General features: G+C 38.1%; 2 protein-coding genes across 2 annotated transcripts; both read left to right on the forward strand.

Annotated features, from left to right (window-relative positions):
• The first annotated feature begins 4,005 nt into the window (after window positions 1-4,005).
• Window positions 4,006-11,509, forward strand: LOC121324798 (serine/arginine-rich splicing factor 5-like). Its single transcript, XM_041266980.1, has 8 exons — window positions 4,006-4,098; window positions 5,041-5,180; window positions 5,548-5,618; window positions 6,032-6,148; window positions 6,708-6,777; window positions 8,630-8,703; window positions 9,451-9,558; window positions 10,733-11,509. The coding sequence occupies exons 2-8, from the start codon at window positions 5,055-5,057 to the stop codon at window positions 11,019-11,021; spliced, it is 855 nt and encodes a 284-aa protein (XP_041122914.1). The 5' UTR covers window positions 4,006-4,098; window positions 5,041-5,054; the 3' UTR covers window positions 11,022-11,509.
• Window positions 11,510-14,126: 2,617 nt separating this feature from the next.
• LOC121324797 (serine/arginine-rich splicing factor 5-like) lies at window positions 14,127-26,640 on the forward strand. Its single transcript, XM_041266979.1, has 8 exons — window positions 14,127-14,221; window positions 16,957-17,096; window positions 17,522-17,592; window positions 17,970-18,113; window positions 18,575-18,644; window positions 21,024-21,097; window positions 21,438-21,545; window positions 25,364-26,640. The coding sequence occupies exons 2-8, from the start codon at window positions 16,971-16,973 to the stop codon at window positions 25,632-25,634; spliced, it is 864 nt and encodes a 287-aa protein (XP_041122913.1). The 5' UTR covers window positions 14,127-14,221; window positions 16,957-16,970; the 3' UTR covers window positions 25,635-26,640.
• Window positions 26,641-27,627: the final 987 nt, after the last annotated feature.

Here is a 27,627-nt window from a genome sequence, read left to right on the forward strand (position 1 = left end):
GTGCTTGGTTTCAGGCTCAGTCGAGCTCAAGTTGTAATTGCAGTACTTAACTGCTTAGTCTTCAGTATTAGTTTTGACCTTGACTTCTGCTTTCAGTACAGTGGTATAGTGGTTAGTAAGCAGTACCATGTAGTATCTTCTGTCATATTGTTAAATTGTGCAGTTTTATATATTGTGCGTTATACAAATTGCAATCAGATTGTGTGTTTGTTTTTATTTTTTATTTTGTATTTTAATAAAAAGGGAGATGCTTTGAAACATAAATATACAGTCCTGACAGTATACAGCTATGGCTGGTTTTGCACTCTATAAAATTAACACATTTTGCTTCACAAAGTCGAATGAAACCTGTTGAACAAGGTGACATGCTGCTATGTAGTGTGCTGTTGTGCTGGGGAGGCAAAATGAGCTGATCCCTGGAGCCAGCATTACACTTCAGCAATCAACACCAGACAGAATGGATATCTACATCATCAGATGGAAAACAACGCAAATGGATGGAGATGCAGATGGATCACATTAGTTTACTGCAAAGTTACGTCTTAGTTGGTGCTTCTCGTGGCGAGAGCTGAGTTCAAATCAGCATGAAGTTCAACATCTACTCTCATGTAATGGAAATCATTTCCGTATATATTTTAAGAAAAACTGGCAAAAACTGAAACATTTTATATTTTGAAATCTAACATGAAATACTGTACTACTGTTATAGCTTACGATAGACTTTGCAATATCATTTTGTAGTTTATTTGATTATGTGATGTTAAATAAAAGATCTAAATGATGTTTATATATATATATATATATATATATATATATATATATATATATATATATATATATATATATATATATATAGCTCTGGAAAAAAATTAAGAGACCACTGCAAAATTATCAGTTTCTCTGGCTTTGCTATTTATAGGTATGTGTTTGGGTAAAATGAACATTTTTGTTTTATTCTATAAACTACTGACAACATTTCTCCCAAATTCCAAATAAAAATATTGTCATTTAGAGCATTTATTTGCAGAAAATGACAACTGGTCAAAATAACAAAAAAGATGCAGTGTTGTCAGACCTCGAATAATGCAAAGTAAATAAGTTCATATTCATTTTTAAACAACACAATACTAATGTTTTAACTTAGGAAGAGTTCAGAAATCAATATTTGGTGGAATAACCCTGATTTTCAAGCACAGCTTTCATGCATCTTGGCATGCTCTCCACCAGTCTTTCACATTGATGTTGGGTTGTCCTGGAAGAAAACTTGCTTCCTTCTGCTCTGACAATGTTCCCCAACTCTGAGGATTGGTTTTTCCAGCAGGACAATGCTCCATGCCACACAGCCAGGTCAATCAAGGTGTGGATGGAGGACCACCAGATCAAGACCCTGTCATGGCCAGCCCAATCTCCAGACCTGAACCCCATTGAAAACCTCTGGAATGTGATCAAGAGGAAGATGGATTGTCACAAGCCATCAAACAAAGCCGAGCTGCTTGAATTTTTGCACCAGGAGTGGCATAAAGTTACCCAACATCAATGTGAAAGACTGGTGGAGAGCATGCCAAGACTCATGAAAGCTGTGATTGAAAATCAGGGCTATTCCACCAAATATTGATTTCTGAACTCTTCCTAAGTTAAAACATTAGTATTGTGTTGTTTAAAAATGAATCTGAACTTATTTTCTTTGCATTATTCGAGGTCTGACAACACTGCATCTTTTTTGTTATTTTGACCAGTTGTCATTTTCTGCAAATAAATGCTCTAAATGACAATATTTTTATTTGGAATTTGGGAGAAATGTTGTCAGTAGTTTACAGAATAAAACAAAAATGTTCATTTTAACCAAACACATACCTATAAATAGTAAAGCCAGAGAAACTGATAATTTTGCAGTGGTCTCTTAATTTTTCCCAGAGATATATATATATATATATATATATATATATATATATATATATATATATATATATATATATATATATATATATATGTGTGTGTGTGTGTGTGTGTGTGTGTGTGTGTGTGTGTGTGTGTGTGTGTATATATATATATATATATATATATATATATATATATATATATATATCCCCTGGATAAGGTTTTCAAAAATTGAAACTTTTTTTGTCTTAAAAATGAATTTTTACTTAGTATTTTTGGTTTCCTTCGAAGCTTACACTTGGTAGGTATATATATATATATATATATATATATATATATATATATATATATAATATATATATATATGTATGGTACCCCCTTTATATCATAAAAGTGTCCTTCGGTGTAACTACACATTTTTCTAGAAATAAATTGCCTTATGTACAGTTTCTATGCACATAAACATTCATGCATTACTATTTAGCTATCCTGCTTCACAAGCATACAATTATATTTCCGTATTTATATTTATGATTTCCTTTGTGACTTTTTTTAGTATGAGCTCACAATAATACCTATAAATAAAAATTAAAAAATGACTAGAAAAGACAAAAATGATTTTTTTACCACATTTAATTGATGTATTCTATGTGTTTGTATAGACACAACAAGTTTCACACAAATATCTGCACTTTAATACAATTAACATATGGGTTACACCATAGGGCCAAAGCAGGTTACCTCAAACCATGGCCTGTTTAATTAAAATACAGACCTAAATTATGTATTTTTAATCTTAAAGGAAAACAGACATATTAGTAGTGAATAATTGCTTAACTTTATTGGAATTTTGCTTTTTTTTTTTAATTACTATTAATCAACATTGGTAAACAGAGGAATAGAACAGAAATTTAACATAACATGAGAAAAACAACAATAACATTTTGCATTAGGCACTTTGAAAGCATCATACTGCTGATACTGGAAAGTCAACAGCTACCAGGCTTGTGCAAATTTCATCCAGTCGGCGCTGCACAGTTTGGAACATCTGGAAGTGGAAGTCTCTGGCTCAGTAATTACTGCATCAATATCTGACTTGGTGTTGCAAAACATGGATCGAGAGTTGATTAGCAGTTTGCTACGCATGTGGACTGGCAGAGCTATACTGGTGTTCTTTTCTGAAAAGAAACTAATATTGCAGATAGCAGACTGTTTGGTTCAAATTGCATGTACTGCTAACAATTGATAGAGCCCTTGCATCTACAAGCTTCTTGCCCAGCATTGACTGCAAGCTAACAAGATAACAATGCTGTGGACCAGAAGGGGTCAGGCTATAAGACTTTTGGAATGCAAAGCATAAAGGGGCAAAAAGGCTCCCAGGGACTGGCGTTGGACCCAAAGGTTCTCAGGGAGAATAAGAGATAATGCCACTGGACTCAAAGGGTCTCAAGCAATACGGAGAAATAGGAACAAGGAAGATGACAAAAACCAGATGTATGGACCTTTTGGGCACCAGGGGTGTGAAGAATGCACTGAGTTCAGAGGTCGTCACACTAGTCTACACACACAGACACACAGACACACACACACACACACACTAAATTAAATATATGGTAACAGAATAATGTGTTGTACCTTTGCAATTGGTTAAGTGTCAGAGAAAGAGGAGGTGGACCATCTATACAGAAGGATATTTAATGTCATGCAAAAATTGTAAGAACGAGTATTCTGTTTGTTCTGTACCTGGGACCAGACTCCCTGCATATTTCAATAAACCTGGCAACTGACTGAAGAAAAGGACTCTCCACAAGATGGCAACTACAAGTGGGTTCGAGGGGGCATTGATCAAGTGTCATGATCAGTGTTCAGATCCTCAAGATGTTTGTGTAGCGATCCCGGTTCCCGCAGGCAGGCGCATTACACAGGGCGAGGCAATCCACACACAGGCGGAGGGCGGGCGCGAACCCGGGACCTCTCGCACTGAAGCATAGCGCCGATACAGCAAAATTGACACTCACGTCATCTGCCCATTTATAGTAATATATCTGATTCATTAAACATTGTTCGCGCCCAGTGTCTTGTTACCTCCGCGCCTGCAGGGGTCGAGTCTTCGGTTTGAGTGCTGCATTCTGAAACCGCTCTACTTCCAGCCTCTTGGGTCCTTTCCGCTGGTCTTTCTTATTCCATCGCCACTTTCCCGCAGACAGCGAGGCGGAGCGGGTGAGTGTCGAGGCGAGGCCTTTCTCCCGAATTATTCGGGATAGTTTTGTGGGGGGGGAGAGATATTTATATATATATATATATATAAAAAAACACAATTCAAGACGTGAGTATCAAGACAATTTTAGTCCGAAAAGGGACAAGGGAAAAATAAATTATTTTGCTTTGTTTAACCGAAAATACGCGGGGCTCGCTGGCAATCAGGAGATCACGAGGCTTGGACTTCCATTATGCTAAATGCGCGGTTACGTTTCAGTTTTTCGTTTATTTTTGAGATTTGTATACACAATGTAAAGGAATTGTTTGTAGGGGAGGGGGGATTGGATTCTATGAGGTTTTTTTTTTTAATGCGCTTAATTTGCAAAAACGCATCTATCTCGACTATAGTAGTTGTGTATTTCTTTGACGTTATGTGTATTTCTTTAAAAAAAAAAAAAAAATGTTCGCTTTGCTTTTGGCACATGTTTCTATCAGTAACGTTTTAGTGGGACAAGGCCGCTGATGCTGCCAGCAGAATATGTAGAGCCAGTCGATTAACTAGTATAAACTGCTTAGGGTTTTTTTTAATGAAGTACATTGCTTAACTAATGCAGGATGTGGATAGTTTTTGGTTAACACCTTCTGGTAATGCTCCTTGATAAATGTTTGACTGATGGATGAAGGAATCGAGGGGAGTGGTGGTAAGTGGGGTTGGCTGGATAAGAAGGATGGCCGTGTTTATGATCTGTAGTAGTAATGTCGGGTCGGCGCTTCCTACGCTAATTTTAAAATGGATCGAGAGGGAGAAAGTATTCTTGTGCTTGTTGCCACAGAGAAAATGTTAGGTTTTTCCTTTTTGAAAATTGCGATGTGTGTTTCATACATCATGGCAGCTTTCAAAATCGAATTTAAACGAGGAAGCTTCCAGAATTTAAAATTGATCCCTGCTTGGGTTTTCCACAGTGAAGCATTTGAAAATGAGCGGATGTCGAGTGTTTATCGGTCGGCTGAGCCCCCACGCCAGAGAGAGGGACGTAGAGAAGTTTTTCAAAGGATTTGGCCACATTCGGGAGGTCAATCTAAAAAACGGCTTTGGCTTTGTGGTAAGTGCCTTTACCTTAGTCGATGCATTGCTATCAAACTTTAGAACTGCATAATTGTACACCAGAGAGAATGTGTAACATCAGTTGCATTTGTATGTGTATGTAGAACAAAGGGTAACAAGGAAACCTTAACTATACAGCTTTGTAATGGGCACTTTACCCACTATCATACCAGTTTAACATGATTTGATTTTACAAGCCTTAGCAGGTTTCAAACGTTATATCCTAAAGAGTTGGTCTTTGTTTGCTGTTGAGCTTCCCCATGTTCAAATGCCTGGAGCACACTTTGTGCATTCAAAGACATGCCCAGCAACTTTTTTCCACTAAATATCCATTGTTAATGATGCCTGACCCTCTTGTTATACAGGAGTTTGATGACCACAGAGATGCTGATGATGCAGTCTATGAACTGAATGGGAAAGAACTGTGCAATGAAAGGTAACATAGATTTGTAAAGCCAAGGTATTATTTTAATATTTAAACAACCATAAAATGTACTGTTTTGGTTGACTGTCTGGCCCCACAAAATAACCAGATGGGTTCTTGAGTGGTTAAAGTGGCTCTAGGTACTGAGGATTGGCTTTCATTCCAGTACGAAGGGGATCTTTTTAAAACCGTTGGTGAATTGAATACATTTACTCCCAATTATCTCATTTTTTAAAGTGTACTCTTTGCTTTATTTAATGCTTGTTCCATTACTATCTCATTTACTAAACCTACTACTGAACTTAAAGTATCCCCTAAGTTATCACAAGGACACCACCCATAGAATGAAGATACGCTATTCGCTTCAATGTATTGGCTGTGATATTGAGTATGATGAGACTAACTCTTGTTTGGTTTCTATGCAGGGTCACAATCGAGCATGCCCGCTCTCCCAGAGGGAGAGGAGGTGGAGGAGCTGGAGGAGGAGGAGGTGGAAGGTTTTCTCCGCGGTTTAGCAGCTATCGTCAGACTCGTGGCTCAATGTAAGATACTACACAGGGCCAATTATAACTACAATTCTAGCAGAATGGTTTGCTGAAATTGCAATACAGTTCAATTATGCTGCAATAATTACAATTGTACCTAAATGTGAACTAGTAATATAAATAGCTTCACACATTAACATGTTTAACCTATTTATTCAAAATAACCAAGCAATAATTTCAGGTAGCAATACAGAAACATACTAATATAGCTTATTGTTTTGAACAAATGGGATCACTAAAAGTGGTTGAAAATAAATTTGATTGAATGACATGTGTAATTGAACTGTAGTCGATCAATTATGTGGTTTAATTACATGGGAGTGCCAAGGTTAAACTACAATGACATTGTAGTTGCTGTTAATTAAAATTTGCGCAGTTACATTGGAACTGACCCCAGGTCTGCTACAGTTCACTCTTAAGTGCTCCTGACTTATTCTGTAGAAATGTAACTAAAGCAAAGTGGAAGTCCATCATTGGAAGTCACTTTGACAAACATGTTTTTGATAAGCCAATGCATGCTTTTGTAGCAGCCTTAAGTGTATACTTTGTTTTGCAGGTATGGTCCTCCTGTGCGCACAGAGCACAGAATCATTGTTGAGAACCTCTCTTCCCGGATAAGTTGGCAGGTTAGAGCACTGATCTAAGTTTAATTTAATCTTCCAGCTGAATTTATCCTGTTTTTGATTTCTTTTTTTTGGCATACAACTGCCATCCAATTGATCGCACAGGTTTAAAAACTGAACACCTCTTTGAGAAATAAAACAAATTAAATTCTATAAACCCTGTTGGAACCAGAAATATGCAGGCACATCCTCACCCAGCCAAGTCATCAGAGTATGTAGTGCTCCTTGTTGGTGCTCTCTCCTGGATTCATTATCCAGACTTAATCTTACCTCAAGGTTTTGTTTTCAGCCTGGGATGGCTGAAACAAAACTTTGTGCTTCAGTGTGTGTATATGTATATATGTATGTATATATATATATATATATATATATATATATATATATATATATATATATATATATATATATATATATATATATATATATATATATATTTTTTTTTTTTTTAATTTTAATCTTACCAGTCTTGTAAACAATCCATTATTTCTAAGCTTCTAACCAAGTACATCTTAAACCTTCTTTTTTTAACAGTTGCTCTTATCTGGTATCTCCTGTGCGGCGTTGCTACCCCCCACCCCTTCCCCTTATGGGACAGTGTGTCTGTTGTGATTAGCGCCCTCTGCTGTTTTCCTGAATAGTGTCCATTTGGTGCCTCTCCCTACACACAGTTGCCATGGTCTATCTTGGCTGGGGCGCCCTAGCCGGTGAAAGTGGTCTAGCGCAGGTCAGCCTTAGGAGGTCCATAGCTGCAATCTGGAGGGTCTGTGGTCTGGCTTCCCTGGCTGCAGGTTTTTTTCTTCCACGTTTTGGTTCTGTTGCTGGCGGAAGGGGGTGTTAACGGTTGAAGCCTCCTTACTCTGGTGGTTCCTTTCTTGTGGAAGTTGGATTCCGAAACCCAAAGCCACATCCCTTTCTCAAAGGCTATACAAGGCTTGGTCCCATTGCTATTTGGACAAGTGGCTCTTTGCTTAAGGTCCGCCCTGGGTTCTGAATGGTAAGTAGCGCACTAGCTAATGTGATTGGGGTGGGAGGAGGGCTTTCTCTCAGTAGATAAGAGTTGAATACACTTCATTGGGGAGGAGGGTGGAAAGGTATTTGGTGTTATCAGGATTTCAGGCACACACTGCCTGTTAAACTTCAACCACTTTTTATTTTTGTTGGTCAAAAGCCAGCACCTACCAGTCTGGGACTAGCAGTTGCACTGTGGGTCCAGATTTTACTGGTGATCTGCTGAAGCAGCTGGTTCTTGTGATTGGCTGTTCAGCTATACGGACAGCGTAGTTGAGGTGTCATACTTGCACTTTTTGATAAATAGTTTGACATTCACTGTGGTACTGAGACCTTTTAATCTCAGAAGCCACATTTGTTTTGATAGTGCTATCATACTTTTCCACTGTGTCCTTAGCTAATGTTATTGACACCTATAGTGTGGTATATTATACCCTTGGTTAGGTCTCTGGCCTGCAGTAAACCCTTTTGCTTTTGAGACTGAATGCTCCTAGCTGGTAGGGGCATTCCAAACGAGACCACGTCTCTGCTTTGCATCCCATTGGATCTCTCCTTTAGGGGTTTAAGTTTTCTTTCCACCCTTCAAGCTACTTGTGTAATCTGGCTATTTTACTGCCATGGAATGCAAAATCTCCCTAAATCTCCTTTGTCCCTTGAGCAATTTTTTACTGTTTGCTTTGGAGCAAATTGCTCTTAAGCAGGTGATGCTGGTGTTATGCTGGACTGCGCTTTCTTCTTAAGATGTTTAAGAGCTCTAATGTACATTCTAAAATTGTAACTTTCAAATAAGAGATTTCTCTTGCTGATTTTGTTTTTGTAACATCTTGTTTTCTTATTTGAAACCTAGGATCTGAAGGATATGATGAGGAAGGTTGGTGAAGTCACATTTGTGGATGCACACAGATCCAACAAGAATGAAGGGTAAGTTCCTGTACAAACCAGAACATACCAGAGCTGGTTTCAGCTAGTGCTGCAATGATTACACTGTGTAATATATATATATATATATATATATATATATATATATATATATATATATATATATATATATATATATATATATATATATTGTTCCTGGGTAGTAAGTTCCTAATTGCTTATGCCTCAAAAATATAGAAAATGGCTATTATTCCCCACAAACTTTGCTTTTGTGACCAGGACAGTGATATTTCAAAATATCACTATTTCCAATGGGAAAACTGGCAAATGTTTGTCTTCGTTCACATAGTCAGAAAAAAACAACAGATGAATCCAAATTAACATGTATTTATACTAAAGTAATACAAAGATGACTACAAAACATTTAGAAGTGAGTAGTTTTTTTGAGATTTACGATTATACTGTATTTGCACTTACTACCCAGGAACAAAAATTGTTACATAGTGTTATTGAAGTAGACTAGTGGCTTAACTAATTGAGTAGTACTAAGTTTTTAATGCAGGTATTTTACTTTTAATTTGCTATGTAATCGTCATTTGGACTTGACACTTATTTCAGAGGGTTACTGACCGCATTTTATTTAGTACACTTTGTATTCCATTTTGTCTTCTCTGTATACGCAGGTGATAGAAATAGGGAATGAAGGGGTTCTGCTGTCCTATTGCCAGTAAAGCCTGTAGGTATCCCTGTAATCCCTCTCTAATATGTGTGTTTCTGTTTGCTTTCCAGAGTGGTGGAATTTGCTTCACGCAGCGATATGAAGAACGCCCTTGATAAACTAGATGGGACTGAACTTAATGGACGCAAACTCAAACTGACTGAAGATCGCAAGAGGAAGTAAGTATATGTGTTTTGTGAAAAGGTTTGGGTGCCAAGTGTACTATACTTGGTTTACAGTTGCTCAGTCTCTCCCCAACCCCCGTAATTCGAGACTATTGCTTAATGCAGCTCAAGAATTGCAAGGCTACTAGTTCTGAGACTGTATTGTGTACAGTGTTAAACTTAAATGCTAAATAGGGGTGCAACAATTAATCAATGCATTAATTGATCTGTCCTTGTATTTCCTAGGCTTCGATTACATATTGGTGAATCGATGCATCAAATTAGAACCCACACAATATTAGCGTTATAACTAGGCTTGCAACTTTTTGATATTAATTGGTAAAGCTCATTAAACGTTAATTCCCCCAAAAGTTTGACTAAAATTTCTATACGACAAACATTGGTAAAACCACTCACTGTTTGTTTTCTTACCAAAAATAATCTGTTAGAAATCATCTCTAGTTTGTGTAGTTTTTATACTTGCTGTCTGTTCCATCTCCATTCCACTCTGAATGCCTGGCAGTCGTCTCAGTGGTCAGTTAGTACTGTAGTTTCATCCTGTTCTGACAGATCTCATTGAAAGTAGTGCTAGAATGCACTCATTTGCCAGCTACAGCACCTGTCATTCAAAGCGCCTACTTTAGTTCTGTTCAACTATCATTTTGTTCTGTGCATACTGTTTTACTTGTAAATATATGCTATAAAGGTCTGTGTAATACACTTATATGCTGTGTTTTACTATTTATTTGAGACCATTTTTAAATGTATAGCTCAGCTGTGACTAAACATTCTTTCAATTAGAATGTTGGTAACCATGGTTTTGTTGCATGCTGAATATGATAACGGGGCTTCTCTAAATGAGATGTTTTTCAATGGCATAGTCTGGGGTTCTTTGTGTTTTTTTTTTAAAAGCATAAAGGTTGATTTCACCTATTCACTGCTTGAATTGAAAAATAAATATTGAAAAAAAATAGTAAATTCCTTCTAAAATAAACATCAATATTAATAGATTTGGCAAAAATAAAAATCGAATAGTAGCAAGCCTATTTAACTGAAGACCATTATGGGGGGGGGGGGGGGGGGGATCATCAATTTGATCCTCCTAGATAATACAAGTCTATTTTAAATCAAGTTGAATCTTGTTTGTTTATAACTATACTTAAATGCTCTATATAAATGTTTGTTATAGGAGCAGAAGCCGCTCCCGCTCCAGGAGTTACACCAGGTCTCGCAGTCGTTCCCGATCCAGGAGCCGTTCCAAATCCCCGAGCAGGAGCCGAAGCAGGAATCGCAGCCGTACCAGGTCCCGCTCAGTCAGCCACAGCCCAGAGAGGAAACCCCTTCCCCGAGCTGCCCCGCACTCCCCCTCTCGCTCCAAGTCTCGATCCCACTCTCGCTCCAAGTCTCGATCCCGATCCCCTCCAGTACAGAAGAGGCAGTCTAGATCCAGGTCCCAATCGACTGAGAGCAGGCACTGAGAGCAGTCTCCCTGCCTGCACCTGCTGTATCTGTAGATGTGGCTACGGGTCTCATATCTGGTTAGAATTGCAGACCGGCTTGTTAAAGCAGCTGCTGATGTGATTTATTGTCGGTTGCGTAACAGAAAAGCTGAAGGAGATGCTTTTTTACATTTTGATTTGAAAGCTGCAATGTTTGGATCTCCTCAACACCTACACTCAGCAGCGTGTATGGGATTGCAACAGCTAATGTTTCATTGTCCTGTAAATTGGCTTTGTATGTGGATGACTGCAATGGCAAGTGATGTCCCTAGGCGGACTGGTTTGTTTTTTCCTTATTCTATAACTTGTTATACCATTAAGTGGGTTATTGGTGTTTTAATTAGCTGTCAATTTTTTTTTCTCCAGGTTGTGTTTTTGGGTTCTTAGCTACCAAAAATGAGACATGACGTGTAGAACATTTTGCTGTGGCCTTGTAATTTTGTGCTGATTAAATTTTTATGGACCAATTCTTGTGTTTCTTGTTGGATCTTGTGGTGTGTGGGTTTTTTTTTTTTTTTTTTTTTTAAAAAATGGCTGTTTAAGGTACTGTATATTTTAGGACACTTTCACACCTCGTTCACTTGCAAACTATCATCCATAGTTTTGGAGCTTTATAACAAAAAGCCCTTCCTCGTTTTTATTATTAGCCTTGAGAATAACCAACAATCCTGTATTCTGTGATTTAAGACTGATTAGGAATGTATGGGGTCAGCAGATCCAAGGCCATGTAAGTTCAAAGCAGAATTTTGAAATCAACTCTAAATTGCACAGGGAGCCAGTGGTAATGTGTTTGCTTTTCTTGGTTCTAGTCAGAACTCTTAACAGTAGCATTCTGAACAAATTGCAGGCGAGACAAAGCATGGTTTGGAATACCAGAAAAGAATTGCAGTGATCAAGCCTAGATGATGCAAAGGCATGCACTAATCTTTCAGCACCAGGTACAGAGATTATAGATCTGAGTTTTGCAATATTCCTCAGATTTAGTAATGTTCCTACTATGTCACATTTCTCATGACTAGTTTTAATTCTGAAGGGAGACCTAATGTCCACCCCAAATGAATCAGCAATATATATGTAGTTCTGTCAGCCCAGTAGCATAACCTCAGTTTTATCAGAATTCAACATAAAAAATTGAGATCCAACACTTGATGTTGACAAGATAAGAAACTATAATAGGCACAGCAGAAATATCTGGTTTTCTGTCCAAGTTAGTTTTCTTAAGCAGCGGCTTTACCACAGCTACCTTAAGAGCTGTCATAGTCATCAACTTTGTCATACTGAAGGCTCTAGTTTTGAAATTTCTACTCTGTCCAATAACATGAATAAGATGAAAAGCAAGCCCATGCCATCACACAATGTCTGCCATGTTTAACACTGGCATGAAGAAAAGCAAGCCTGTGCCATCACACAACCTCCGCCATGTTTAACACTGGGCATGGCGAACTTTTGATGAACTCTTCCTCCAAACATATTGTTGCATTCTTGGTGAAAAAAAGTTATATTTTGGATTTGTCTGATCACTTTATATTTTGCAAATTAATAAATCAGTTTTGAAATACTGTACATATTTTCCATTTACTGTACTTAAGTTTTGTCTAAAGAAATTTATCGTAACTTCACAATGTGACTGAATTTGTTGTTACACTGTGTAATGTGTGTATATTGTATTTTAATGTTTGAAAAACTACGTCCCCTTGGATAAAGGTGTCTGCCAACAACAATTAAATAATAATAATGTTACATTTCCCATGTATCTTACTATTACATTTCTATTAAAATCTATAATTTAAAAGGATACGTGAGTACATTTCTTTCTCTATTCCCTTACATAAAAGCTCTATTTGTAACAGATGGGAACATTTTTAGGTTATGTTATTTACTACAAAGCTGTGCAGACAAGGTACCCGAGGATGAAGTGGTAGGTCAAACAACCTCAGATTTTAAATATGATGACTAATGGGACAGCTAGTGTATTTCCTCTCTATAGAGTTAAAGATTTGTAAAAATTGTTTCCGACTTTCCAAATTATAATGTAAATGTTCTATCAACTTGCTATTTATTTTGTTGCCTTTTTATTTTATTAATCTGCAATACCTCATTTAATCTGTAAAGGTTTGTCAAATCTCTTATGTAAAGTTACTCACTATTGTGCAATTTTATATCAGGACAAATACACTCGACTTGTAGATTTTAATGTTCTTTCATCAGAAAAAAAGTAAGGGGGAGTAAAGGGGTCAAAGAAAAGTTACAGGGAAAAAATCGTTAATGTTGTAAATGTTAGTTTGCAAGATGAAACTATTTTCATATCATACTTTTCTGTACCTTAAACAATAATAGTATAGCTCTTTTTGTTTTGTTTTTAAGTTACAGCTCATAGAATATTTAGCCCCATCATTTCCAATATAAAGTTACACAAATGTTGAGGCTGTACTTTATCCGGATTGCACCAGTAAAAACCCAACTGTATAAATGGGTACCAGAATTTGTATGCAAGAATAATTAATTGTACCCGTAAGTCGCTTTGGATAAAAGCGTCAGTCAAATAAATACATTATTATTATTATTATTATTATAAGGTAATATGACGTCTTATGTTTTGGAAAGACGCTATATTATTAGCTAGGATAGATTAGCTTTTTAAAGCTATTTCATTCTAAATTATTATTGGTATTCATGCCTATTTAAAAAAAAAAAAAAAAAAACCGTCAATCCATGAGAGTAGCGTTGAAATATGCGGGTGTATTTATGTTGTACAGTAGTTTATTTATTTTATTTTATTTCTTAACATGGCAATATCAAAAGACCCGTCTCCTATGCGGTTCACTAGCTGTATGACCTCTATATATTACCGACCTTCATTCTGGGGTTTTATTTAACGATCAAAAAACACACCTGTTTTGTGAATCAATATTTTCACGTAATATTTATGATTGTAATGTATTACCGGAATAAGTCCAAGTTTAAACAAAAACCGAACACCTCCTCTCTCTCTCCGCTCCTCTCTGTTGCCTTTTAGGGAATATGGGCGCGCGGTTTGCGTACTGCTGCTTGGAGTTTCCATGCGCGTGTCCGAGCGAATCTTTCTAGATCTAGTGCGTGTCTGTCCGCGTGCTGGGGTCCTTTTCCGGTTGCCTGCTAGCTCTGTCACCATTTTGCAGTGTACGGCGGAGAGAAAGGAGGTGAGTTTGTGCGAGCCTTTAAAACACCGAGGCCATTTACTCGAAATATTCGGACAGTTTGAATGTGTGTAATATAATATGTAAACAATTCAATAAGACAGGCGTATTAAGACCATTTTAGTCCGAAAAGTGAACTGCGAAAATAAATATATTTGCTTCGTTTTTTTCGTTGCCGAAAAATATGCGTGGCTCGCTGGCTATTACGAGACTTAGAATTTACACAGAATGCGCTGAAATTTTAATACACAAAATGTAAAGGAATTGTTGTGTCAGTTATTTTTTCGAGGGAAAAATAAACATTTCTATGAATTTTCTGAAGAAAAAAAAAAAAAAAACACGATGCCCGTAATTTGGTAAAAATCATATATTTCGACTATGGTGGTGTGTATCTTTTCGACGAATTTTTTTTTATTTTTTTCTTTCGCAGCGACTTAAACGAAAACAAATTCTAAAACTCCCCTTTTCACTTTCACTTAGTCAGCAATAGAAGCATTTTTTTTTCTCCGTGCTGCTTTTGAACTACTTGTACGGTGTCCATTTTAGGACGTTCTCATGTGTCGCACCTTCCTGTTGTCAGGCACATTTGTGACAAATACCAATGAAGGACGCGTTGGCTTATTTGCTGTTTGTTCACCAAGTGCGTCATTTTTTCCTACCTGTATATTCCTGAAGACACGCCCCAATGAACCTCTGGGGGCGTAACGAAGATGTTTCAATCACGAGACTGCTGTGATTGGATACAAACTGAGAGGCTACTGTTATTGGGCGTGGAGTTTTGAAACGGGGAAGTAGAGGGGGCGAGAGAATACAGAGCATAAACATGACAGGGACAATATATATTATTATTTTGTTATCAAACGACCTTATCCAAGACGACTTGCAGTTGTTACAAAATATCACATTACAAAATGTCACATTACAGATAAGAGCAGTTATGAAGTACAGTAAAGTCAGTAGAAAGATCAAATTCAAGTAAGAGCAAAATATTTTTTCTGTAATTCTTAGTAACAGATGGGGGAAAAAAAAAACAGATTGAGTGATTTAAGTGCTGTTTCACTTGTATGTTGGCATTTTTACCTACAGAAACACTGTTTAGATCATTGATACTATTAAGGCATTGTAATATTAATAGATTGGTAAGTTGGTCTATGATGTCATACCCAGTTAATTTCTAGAATGATGAACTGTTTTGTATTTTGTAGTTGATTTTTGGTATTGCAGATGCAGGGCATGAAGTTAAGGTCATGAAGGGCAAGGCAATGCTTCCTTTGTTAGGCGTGAAGATTCAGGGGCACCAAAGCAGTTCTAGGGGAGGAAAAAGACAAAACATAAATCCCAACCCAAGGGCATTCATAAAACAACGAATACAGAGAGGCTGTTATGTTGATGAAATTGTAATTCAAATAAACCCAAATCAATGTAATTCACATTGTTACAGAAATAAAATATAGGTCACTTTTGTGTTGTAAAATATAACTAGTTAACATTTTCCATTGTGGCTTCGAGCATCATTTTAATCTCGGAGTTAATTGTGTAAAAAATGTGTCATATGCTGAGAATATCTGACTTATTTAAATCCATGTAAATTCAAGTAATTAAATTGCACATCGTAACAGCACATTTTTAAAACGCTTAAAATATACATGTTAAATATAAGAACAGTAAAGAATGCATCAGCTAATCAGCTGCTACCCTGTATTGTTAGCAGTTAGTTTACATTTTTATTATTATGTTAAATTATACAATCACCTTTAACTTCTTACTCACCCAGCACAATAACTTGATGCCATCTACTTGTCAAATGTTTGATTGGCATTTGTGCCATCTAATGGAAGCATTGAAAGTTTGTTGCTCTTGTTTTGAGTGGGTGATGTAGACGATTCCGCCCAACCCCTCACTCGAGGAGGACTGATAAATAACTGACGCAAGGAAGACTAATGCCTGATGACTGGCACAAAGACTGATGCCTGACACAGGAAGTAGTTCTACCTGAGAGCGCCCTAAAATAAGAGGTGTCAAACTCTTTTCATTTGGCGGGCCTGATCCGATCCCCTGCACTTGGTGTGGGCCAAGTGACAGTTATAAATATACAAAGACGAACCCAAAACCTCAGTTATTGTATTAACAAAAATGATCATATTTACATTCCCCTAAATGGCACACATTGATAATTTCAGTCACAGCCACCTCTTAGAACATGTGTGCAAACATGCCTCCAGCAAGTTCCTTCGCATGAGCAACACAGATTGTCATGTTGCTGTGATTGCTGTCAATCGCCACCCATGTGGGTGAGGCAGCAGTGCATCAGCTGATTCAAATTTCAACACCAGTGATACCAGAAAAAGGGTTTTAGTTCTGATTTGTAAGTTCTGTCATTCTCCACAAACTGACCCACACACCCCTTAATTTGATGCTCAGGATATCCTCAGCCGAGTCATTTGCACCAGATGTTGATGCACGGGTTCAAGCAAAGGTCCCAGTGTCAGGAAACAGTAGTAGCAGTCAGTAATATTCTTTGTCTATCTTTTGGTGATTGTTAAATAAAAAATGGATCAGTATCTATTTATATTGTGTGTTTAATTTTTTATTTCTTTTGCAACTTCTTTTACGTGTATCCTATTGAATAAGCAAATTATATCGCTGCGGGAGCCGGATCTGACCTGAGGGCTCTGTTTTACACCCATACAGTATAAGGAGGCTCCTTTGATTTATACTTTTTTTTGTGTTTTCCACAGTGAACCATTTGAAAATGAGCGGCTGTCGAGTGTTCATTGGTCGGCTGAGCCCCAATGCCAGAGAGAGGGACGTGGAGAAGTTTTTCAAAGGATTTGGGCACATTAAGGAGATCAATCTAAAAAACGGCTTTGGCTTTGTGGTATGTGTCTGAACGTTATTCGGTGCATTGCTATCCAGCTTTATAACTACATACCATATTACTTTGAATGAACTCTGCTGCGTTTTTATTTTAAATTGCTAAGGGCAGCGGTAATTAGAAGCATTGCGGTTTTGAAAAGCACCATTTTTATTGTGGTTTGTATAGTATTTAAGGGTGACGTACGTTTAAGATTATTTCTGCGGCTACAACTTGATCAGGATGGCAGGTTTCAAACATTGTTTCCTGAAGATTTGTTTTTGATGTGTTTGCTGCTAAGCTTTCCCATGCTCTAAAACACCCGGAGCACATGTTGTGCATTCAAAGCTATATATAGAGAGCTGTTGGAAACCTATGTACACCACATGCCCAGCAACGTTTTCCACTAAATTTCCATTGTTAGTGATACCTGACTGCTTGTTATACAGGAGTTTGATGACCTCAGAGATGCAGAGGATGCAGTCTATGAACTGAATGGGAAAGAACTGTGCAGTGAAAGGTAATAGATTTGTAAGGACAGTTTTGGTTGATTGTCTAGTCCCACAAAATGACCGAATGGGTTCCCGAGTGGATCAGTTAAATTGGCCCTAGGCACAGAGGATTGGCTTTTATTCCAGTATTAAGGGGGTATTTTTAAAACCGTTGGTGAATTGAATACATTTACTCCCATTTATCTAATGTTTTAAATTGTATTATTTGCTTTATATTTAAAGTTTAATAGCAGAGATTTACTCAACATATTACTGAACTTTGAAGATACCCCCTAAGTTACCACAAGGATACCACCCACAGAATAAAGATACACTAATCACTTCAGTGTATTGGCTGTGATAAATTTAGTCTGATAAGACTAACTCTCGTTTGGTTTCTACGCAGGGTCACAATAGAGCATGCCCGCTCTCGCAGAGGGAGAGGAGGTGGAGGAGCAGGAGGAGGAAGAGGAGGAGGAGGAGGAGGAGGAGGTGGTGGTGGAAGGTTCTCTCCGCGGTTTAGCAGCTATCGTCAATCTCACGGCTCAATGTAAGATACTACACTTCAGACCTGGGGCTAATTTTAATTACAATTGTAGCGTAATGGTTTGCGGAAATTACAATTACAGTGCTGGTTTGTTCAATTAGTTACAATTATGTTGCAGTGATTACAATTACAACGACACACATTAACATGTTTACTGTAGTTACCCAAAATAACCAAGCAGTAATTTCAGGTATGAATACAAAAACATACTATATAGCTCATTTTTTCAAAGAAACGGTGTCACCAAACAAGTTGAAAATACAGGAATTGACACCAGGTGTGCTACACTTCACTCTTAAATGCACCTGGCTATTCCTTGGAATTGTAACTTTAAAGGAAAGCTAGTAAAAAGTGCATAAAGACAAGCCTTTTTCTTACCCATTGAAATGCACTTTGACAAACCTGTTTCTGATAAGCCATTGCATGCTTTTGTAGCAGCCTTAAGTGTATACTTTGTCTTGCAGGTATGGTCCTCCTGTGCGCACAGAGCACAGAATCGTTGTTGAGAACCTCTCTTCCCGGATAAGTTGGCAGGTTAGAGCACTGATCTAAGTTTAATCTTCAAAGTCAACTTGTCATGTGTCTGAATTTTGGCATGAAACCAACATCCCATTGATAAAATACAGGTTTTAAAACCCTGTTGGAACTAGCAATATGCAGGCACACCCTAACCTAGCCATCCATGAAAGTGTATGCAGTGCTCCTTGTTGGTGCTCTTTCCTGGATTCATTATTCAGACTTCATCAGATTGATCAGATCTCTTTGTGTAACAATTAAATCCACTTGTCAGTTTGTACTCTCTACCCCTCTCCTTATCTCAAAGTTTTATACCTGGGATGTTGGTTAAAACTGAGATTTGAATGATGAGTGAAGCTTCATTATACTTTACAGTACTTTTATTTTATTTTTTTACGACAGCTTTTTTTGTTAAGTTTTGTAGATTTAAACAATCCATTTTATTTCTGAGCTTCTAACCAAGTACGTCTTAAACCTTCTTTTTTTAACAGCTGCTCTTATCTGGTCTCTCCTGAGCGGTGTTGCATCCCCCCCTCCCTTATGAGACATGGGGGGAGTGACTGTTGTGATTAGAGCCCTCTGGTGTTGTCCTGAATAGTGTCCATTTGGTGCTTCTCCATACACACGGTTGCCGGTGGTCTATATCTTGGCTGGTGCCCCCTAGCAGGTCAGCCTTAGGAGGTCCATAGCTGCAATCCTGAGGGTCTGTGGTCTGGCTCCCCCCTCCCCCCCCCCCAGTTTTGGTTTCTTTTCTGTTGCTGGCGGAAGGGGGTGTTAACGGTTGGAGCCTCCTTACTCTGGTGGTTCCTTTCTTGTGGAAGTTGGATTCCGAAACCCAAAGCCACATCCCTTTCTCAAAGGCTATACCAGGCTTGATCCCATTGCTATTTGGACAAGTGGCTCTTTGCTTAAGGTCCGCCCTGGGTTCTGAATGGTAAGTAGCGCACTAGCTAATGTGATTGGGGTGGGAGGAGGGCTTTCTCTCAGTAGGTACAAGTTGAATACACTTCATTGGGGAGGAGGGAGGACGGGTTACTTGCTGTGCCAATTAAGCTATTTTCTGTCCACTATTTTTGTTTAAGCCGTAACCAAAAGCCAACACCTACCAATTTAGAACAAGCAGTTGCACTGTGCAGCCAGATTGTACTGTTAGTAATCCGCTCAAGCATCTGGTTCCCATGATGATTGGCTGTTCAGCTACATGGACAATACAATTAAGATATGCTGTTGACGTAAAGGCAGCCCTGTTCATGCTACATGTCTTCAGTTGATGGCTGAGTTGCGATACCTCAAAACACACTTAAGTTGCACAGTATGTTGACAGGCTATTGTCTTTGACTGAGCACATTTAGAAATGGGGACTGTAGTAGACTATAGTATATCATACTCTATCTTGCTGGATCGTTTCCTATTCACTGTAGTACGGACACCTTTAATCTCGCAAGCCACGTTTGTTTTGTAATGCTATCATATGCAATTCCACGGTGTCCAAAACTAATGGTATTGATACGTGTAGTGTGGTATGTTATACCCTTGATTAGGTCTCTTGTCTGCAAGAAATCCTTTTGCATGCTGAAGACTGAATGGTCCCTGGTAGGGGCTTTCCAAACGAGACCACATCTCGTTAACAGCATTTAAGTAAGCTACTTGTCCAGTCAATTTATTTTAGTGTCGTGGACTGCTAATAATCCTACATGGATAATCAAGTATCTATAAAAGATGATTCTCTAAAATACCATTTTTTATTTTCTTGCCTGCTGTATTTGGTCTTTGTTCTTGTTAGTAAATGCCTGGAATGCTGCCAAAACAATGTTCTGTAGTCTTCTGAAAATAGTGACTGGATACACAGATGCAGCTCAGAAATCGAAAGGATTCACCACTCTCAAAATATTCATCAGACGACCATCAGTTTGGATCTAGCCTGGGGTACTAGAGCTAGGTGGGGTCCCAACTCCCCTGAGGAGGTGCAGTTTCCAGGTAATGCACAACAACTGGGCATTCAGTCTGAGTGGCTGATCCGTGACTCTGCTGTTGGTGTCCGTTAATGCAGCACGTGCTGTGGAGGAGGTTGAAGTTCCTCCAGCTGCCCTTTCCCACAAGGAAGGGGGAGGGAGGGGATTAAAATATGTCTAAATCTCCTTTTGTGCACTAGCAACAGACTTTTTTTTTTTTTTTTAACTGTTGGTTTTGGAGCAAATTGCTCTCAAGCAGGTGGAGCAGTTATGCCGGACTGCGCTTTCTTTTTCTGTATAATGCAAACACTTGCATTGGGTGTGCATTGTCTTATTAATGTGTTTAAGAGCTCTAATGTACATTCTAAAATTGTAACCTTCAAATAAGAGATTTCTCTTGCTGATTTTGTTTTTGTAACATCTTGTTTTCTTATTTACAACGCAGGATCTGAAGGATATGATGAGGAAGGTTGGTGAAGTCACATTTGTGGATGCACACAGATCCAACAAGAATGAAGGGTAAGTTCCTGTACAAACCAGGCCAGGCCACAATGTATTAAATACCAGAACTGGTTTCAGCTAGTGCTACAACGGTTACTGGTGAAGTAGACTACTTTGCAGTCATTAACAAATATTTTAATTGATTGTTCACTTCTCTGTCTTAATAAAAATTGGCTGAAATCATTGAGTAGTACCAAGTTTAATGCCTGTAACAAAGTACACATTATCACTTTGTTTTCTCTGTATACACAGGTGGTGGAAATAGGGAATGAAGTGGTTCTGCTGTCCTGTTGTCAGTAAAGCCTGTAGGTATCCCTGTAATCCCTCTCTAATATGTGTGTTTCTGTTTGTTTTCCAGAGTGGTGGAATTTGCTTCACGCAGCGATATGAAGAACGCCCTTGATAAACTAGATGGGACTGAGCTTAATGGACGCAAACTCAAACTGACTGAAGAATGCAAGAGGAAGTAAGTATATACGTGTTTTGTAAAAAGGGTATGGTGCCAAGTGTACTGGTACTTGGTTTACTATTACTCAATCCCCCCCACCCTCTCGTAATTTGAGACTATTACTTAATGCAGTTCAAGAATTGCAAGGCTACTAGTTCTGAGCATGTATTGTATACAGTATCTAAAACGTGAATTTTAAATAAAGTAGACAAACTGTATGCCTTTAGTTGCACACATTTAACTATTTACCTTTTATGGATACAGCAGACATCACTTTGGTCTTCTAGATAATAAAAGTCGTTAAAGCAAGTTAACCTGTTAAACCCCCAGCCTCCCACAGGCAATTTCCGCCTGGAGAGCTATGGCCTTAAATAAATCACATTATCTTCCAAAGTAGACAGTACAGGCATGGTTTAGGGCTTGAATTCAAGGTAACCCCCTGGCCATTAGGACTAAAACCTCAGATTTGATATAAGTCTTACTCAGTACCACACTGGAAGGAGATATCCAGAAAAAAAACATAAACAAGAAACGCTTTTCATTTGTTTATATTCTTTCGTCATTTTTTCACCTTGTAGCACATGAAAAAATTCAACATGTCTACTATACTGGATAAAAATTCGAAACTGATTGAATAAAGGGATCAAATTCTACATGAGTTTTTACAAAGCTAGGCCCAAGGGTCCCCAAACCTCTCCAAAAATGAATATTGTATAAGTCTTTATGGCAAGTCATACTAGTTTCTTGAGCAAGATCTAAAAGGTAGGTTACCTTCTGGCACCTCACATGCTATCCATTGCCACATGAATTAGATTTTGTAATCCTATTTTTTACTATGTCCAATATTTCATTCAAAAGGTGGCCTTTTTGGAGAGCTTTGGGGTGCCCGAAATGTATCCATGATGAGTATGCATGACAAATACTCTCGGCTAATATGCCACAACTGTCGGGCACATTGCTCTCACATAACTGTGTGTTTGTGCAGGAGAATGTTGCTACTGAGTTTTTTTGTAGCTCTGAATTTTCAGTACCTGACTATTTGTTACTCACTTGCTTGAAAGTATGAAAATAAAAATGAGTTTGTTTTTTTTTTTAAATAGTGGTTACACTCATTCACGCACTGCTGATACGTGAACATATGTTGATTATTGAATAAAGGCGTCTGCTAAATGTCTATAATTATAATAGTAATAATAATGAGATTGCAGACACCTTTGCTGCTCTAAATCAGGCTGCCAGACTGAGAACACCTCAGTTCCTTTCATCAGACAAAGGAACTGAGTGAATGATTGTTGGAGCAGGCAGACAGCTTATCTTGAAAGGCTAAGAAACCTACACTGTGTGGTTATCTCGTGTCTGGTTAGAATTGCAGTGCAGTCTGTTAAAGCAGCTGCTGGTGGTGTGATTTTATTGTAGGTTGCTTAATAGAAAATCAATGAGAAAATAATAAAGACAATTACTTCTTGCAACTTGTATTGCGTCGTCAAGATCAGGGACCGTATACAGCAGCACAGATGAGACATAGTGTTGCTCTTTACTATGCAATAAAAATTATTTTAAAAAAAAAGTTATTTTTATGTGTCCCTTGAGTCAAATGGTTGCATTTTCTAATAACATTTACAGTAAAAATGCATATTGAAAATTAATAATAATTAATAATAATAATAATAATAATATTAGTGTGGATCCATTATACTTAAATTCCTGAAGAGGCTCCAATCCATCTTCAAATGCTGCTTCACAGATGCTAAATCAGCGCTCTCCAACCCAGAAAGTCATTTTCGACATCACTTTCACTATTATGCATCTCCTGAAACTTCAAAAAGACTGAATCGACTTCTTTTAGGATGCTTTCGAACACTCTTCGCCATTTTGTTCGATTTTATAAATTTTACAAAATTGAAAAATGATCAGAAAATGGTAAGAAACCGTGATCCTATGAGCGTAACACTGCTCCCTAGCTTGCAAATATGTGTCTTGTTTACGTACGCACATCGATTACTCTTCAGTGGATTAGGCTATAAACAAATGATATTGAGTCAGTTTTTTTTGCTGTTTTGCTTTTGTAATATTAGATGATTTTTGAAATATAATGTGTAATTGCAGTACTGATGTTCCGCCTGTGGAATGGGGGCGTAAGAGGTTAAATCTTATATACTGTATTACTTGAATTACCGGTGCCCTTGAATAAGCGCTGCGCTCTAATATCAGATTTCTAATAGACGCCGCCCTCGAGTAAACGCCACTAAATAATTTTCTCATACCCCAGCTCAAATAAATGCAGCACTTTAATTAAGAAATGCATACAAAACAGTGTGGCAAAACATTACAACTAGAAACAAAATGAATTGAATAAACTTGAATAAAATGTGTTTAAAATAATACAATTCCACACTGGAGCATACTGGTATTTTAATGTAAAGCTTATGGAACCCAAACAAAAAAAGAACATCGTAGGTACACGGCACTATGCACTGATACTGGTGTGGAAGTAAACACAGTAGCACTAAAATAAATAGATGTTGTAACAGTGTCACCAAGGTATACCATATAAGCAGGCTGGAGACTGGATGCAGTTGTATTTCAGGTCTTTTGTTTTATTAATTTCCCACACGGGGATGCAGACACAAATAAACAAAACAAACCTAGCTCCTACTCAAGCTCTAACTTCACAATCATTTCTGGACCCTTACTATGGTGTTAGGACGGCTAGGCTATTTCTGTGATATTCAAAAAAAAATTAAGAAAAACACACCAGTATTTTAACTCCACACAGGAAGTAAGCGTACAGGTAATACAGTATCCACAACAGATGGAACTACGTACAGTAAACGCTGGTCTTCAGAACAGAGATGGTACACGTTCGCTATTGTATTTTATAACTCCCACACAGCTGGCTTCCACGTCTCCTTACAATCCTCAATGAAGCACAAAGACAAGCTTCCTCTTATACAAGTGTCAGTCATCTTAACAGCCCTTTAAAGACAACAAGGGTCATTTCAAACACATGATCAGAACTCCTTAGCACCTGAACCACCTGCAGATCTACGGAAAACCATGACGTCTAGTGGGGAAAACCAGAGATTAAATAAACCCAGGAAATAAAACCCTCTGTTCTCCAGCTCACACAATGATTTTTACTCACTTTGCCAAAATATATTTAGGAATTAGGAGTTGTATGATTTAAGTTTCTTAAATGCATTTCTGTTTTGGCTGTATGCACAGTATTTTGTCTAATAAGAGACACTGCAGAATCGTGATCTAGACGGGAAGTTCGGGGGGGGGGGGGGGGGGGGGGTTTGGTGTGTCACTGTCAAGCAGAAGCTAGTGTAGCTCTCGTTGTAGCATTGCTGTTAGGAGATGGTTACGGGATCAACTCATCTTTCTCACCGAAGCCCTGCCTGGACCAGGAGACTGGGAGTGTTTAGAAAAGAAAGGGAAAATAAACCGACCTGCTTGGTGATGATATTCTTTCTTGTTGTTATTTCCCTCTCCACATTACACTGGTATGTGGCCTCACCTAGTCAAACACTGATCTGATCTGTGAGCTCAACAGCTTTCAGTTTAAATTGTAGGACTTCTTTGCCATCCTGATCAAGCTGTAGCTGCAGAAATGAACTTAATATACGCCTCCCTCAAAAAAACAGGGAAAACAATTATGGTTTTCGAAAACCTTAGTACTTATAATTACTGCTGCCCTTGAATAAGCGACGCAGATGTTTTTAGCAATTTAAAATAAACACTGCTACATTAATTCAAAGTTATACGGTATTTATAACTAAACTTAAATAGTCTTTTTAAAATGTGTGAATCGAATGTAAATGTGTTTGTTTTAGGAGCAGAAGCCGCTCCCGGTCCAGGAGCTACACCAGGTCTCGCAGTCGTTCCCGATCCAGGAGCCGTTCCAAATCCCAGAGCAGGAGCCGAAGCAGGAAACGCAGCCGTACCAGGTCCCGCTCGGTCAGCCACAGCCCAGAGACGAAGTCCCTTCCTCGGGCAGCCCCGCGCTCCCACTCCCGCTCTCGCTCCAAGTCTCGATCCCACTCCCGATCCCCTCCAGTGCAGAAGCTGAAGTCCAGGTCCCCCTCTGCTGAGACCGAGCACTGAGAGCTGTCTTCCTGTCTCCACCAGCTGTATCTGTAGATGTGGTTGTCTCGTGTCTGGTTAGAGTTGCAGTGCAGTCTGTTAAAGCAGCTGCTGGTGGTGTGATTTTATTGTAGGTTGCTTAATAGAAAACCATATGAGATGCTCTTGTTATACAAACTGGGCATAACTTTCTTTTTTTTTAAATTTATTTGAAAACTGCAGCCTTTATGGGATTGCAACAGCTAGTGTTCCCTTTTCCCTTTTTTTTTTTTTTGGATAAAATTTCCACCCCTTCATAGTTTTTCATTGTCCTGCAAATTAATTTCATACATAGGTGATTGCTATGGCAAGTGGTAGCCCTTGGTGTGCTGGTTTGTTTGCAAAGCATACATGTTTTTTTCTGTTTTTCTGTGACTTATTATTTTACACCCCCTTTAAGTGGGTTATTGGTGTTTTAACACAGCTGTTTAAAATATTCTTCAGGATGGTGTTACTGGTTTCCTAGCCATACCAAAAATGCCTTTTTATTAATATTTTTTGCAGTGCTGTCCTGGAATAGCCTCTTCATTTCAACTTCTACAAACAGGAAGCCTAACCCTAGGCAGTGACAACGCTGTGAATTTTATTCAGGGTGACACTGTTGTTCTGAACTACTTTATTCTGCTTAAAGGAGTGGACAGTAACCCATAAGCGGTAAATTGGTGTCTTTTTTTTTTTTTTTTTTTTACCCTCTGAACGCTCTGCACAGCAAAGTGACAATTTTAGTAAAGTGGGGAAGGGTGGTAATATTAATGAACCTGGGGAACCGATCTGAAAATGTGATGCTGTGTTTAACAGGGAATGCACTATAAGGTCCTAGTGGGTGGGTTCAATTGGACTAGTAAAGCTGTGGAAATGGCTATAAGTGGTTTTGCTATTGGTTAGGGCCCCTGTTTATAATTACATTTTTCACTTGCTCTCCTTACATGTGGTAGAATATTTTGCTGTAATTGTGGCTGAAGAGAATTTATTAAATTTATATAAACCAGTTTGTTAATTTGTTGTGTTTTCATTATAAAGAGATTTTTTTATATATATTTTTTTTTAATCTGAGAAAAAAAAATGTAAGGTACTTTGTATTTTAGGACCCTTTTACACCTAGTTCACTTGCAAGTGATTTGAATTGAGGTTCACTTGCAAGTGGTTTGAATTGAGGTTCACTTGCAAGTTAACCTTTTTTTTAGGTTTGTTTCGTGCCAGAAAAATTCAAGCGAACTCGAGTTTCTTTAAAATGACTTCAGATTAGTTTAGTCTGGTAAGATGCAAGTGAACCAAACGAGTTGTATTGGTTTCACACTGCACTTTTCCAAACTTTCCGATTTTACTAGAGCAGATGTTCTCTCTGCAAAAGCCTTTTCCATCATGCTCAATATGGAGAATACTTTCTCTTCTGTATTTTTGTTTATGTGATGCTTAATACCTCAGATCATTGCAGGTGAAATGGAACATGTGGAAGAGCGTCACATGTGTCTGGGAAACACTGTTCTTGTGGAGGAGATGCATGAGCTACAAGTGAACTGGAATACATTTGTTTCTTATTGCAAGAAGTTGCAAAGGAGCAAAGTGACAAATGTGCCCAGCCCACTTCCCCTCTGTAAATAGTTCAGCCAGTTGTCATCTCCTTCCCATAGTGTTCTTTGTACATAGTTTGTTTGCCATTTACTACCACTAAGTTCCCATACAAACTTAATAGGTAAAAAAGCCATATTGAATGGAGTATAGTGTATTTAGCTTTGGTCTATTATAGGTCGTTTGCATTGTATATTCAGTTGGTTGACTTGGCTTTGTTTTTTCAGACACCATATATATCCAGTGAGACCTTGTTTTAAGGCCAATATTTCTTCTATGGCATTCATTTCTATATACCTTTAGTATTGAGGCCAGTTTTTTGGTCCCCTGGCTGCCTTTAAATGTTTTGGTGTGATTTGTGTGTGTGATTGCACATTGTGTTCTTCCATTGTAACCAGTGCTTGAG

This window comes from Polyodon spathula, chromosome 12, assembly GCF_017654505.1.
Source record: "Polyodon spathula isolate WHYD16114869_AA chromosome 12, ASM1765450v1, whole genome shotgun sequence".
Lineage (NCBI taxonomy): Eukaryota > Metazoa > Chordata > Actinopteri > Acipenseriformes > Polyodontidae > Polyodon > Polyodon spathula.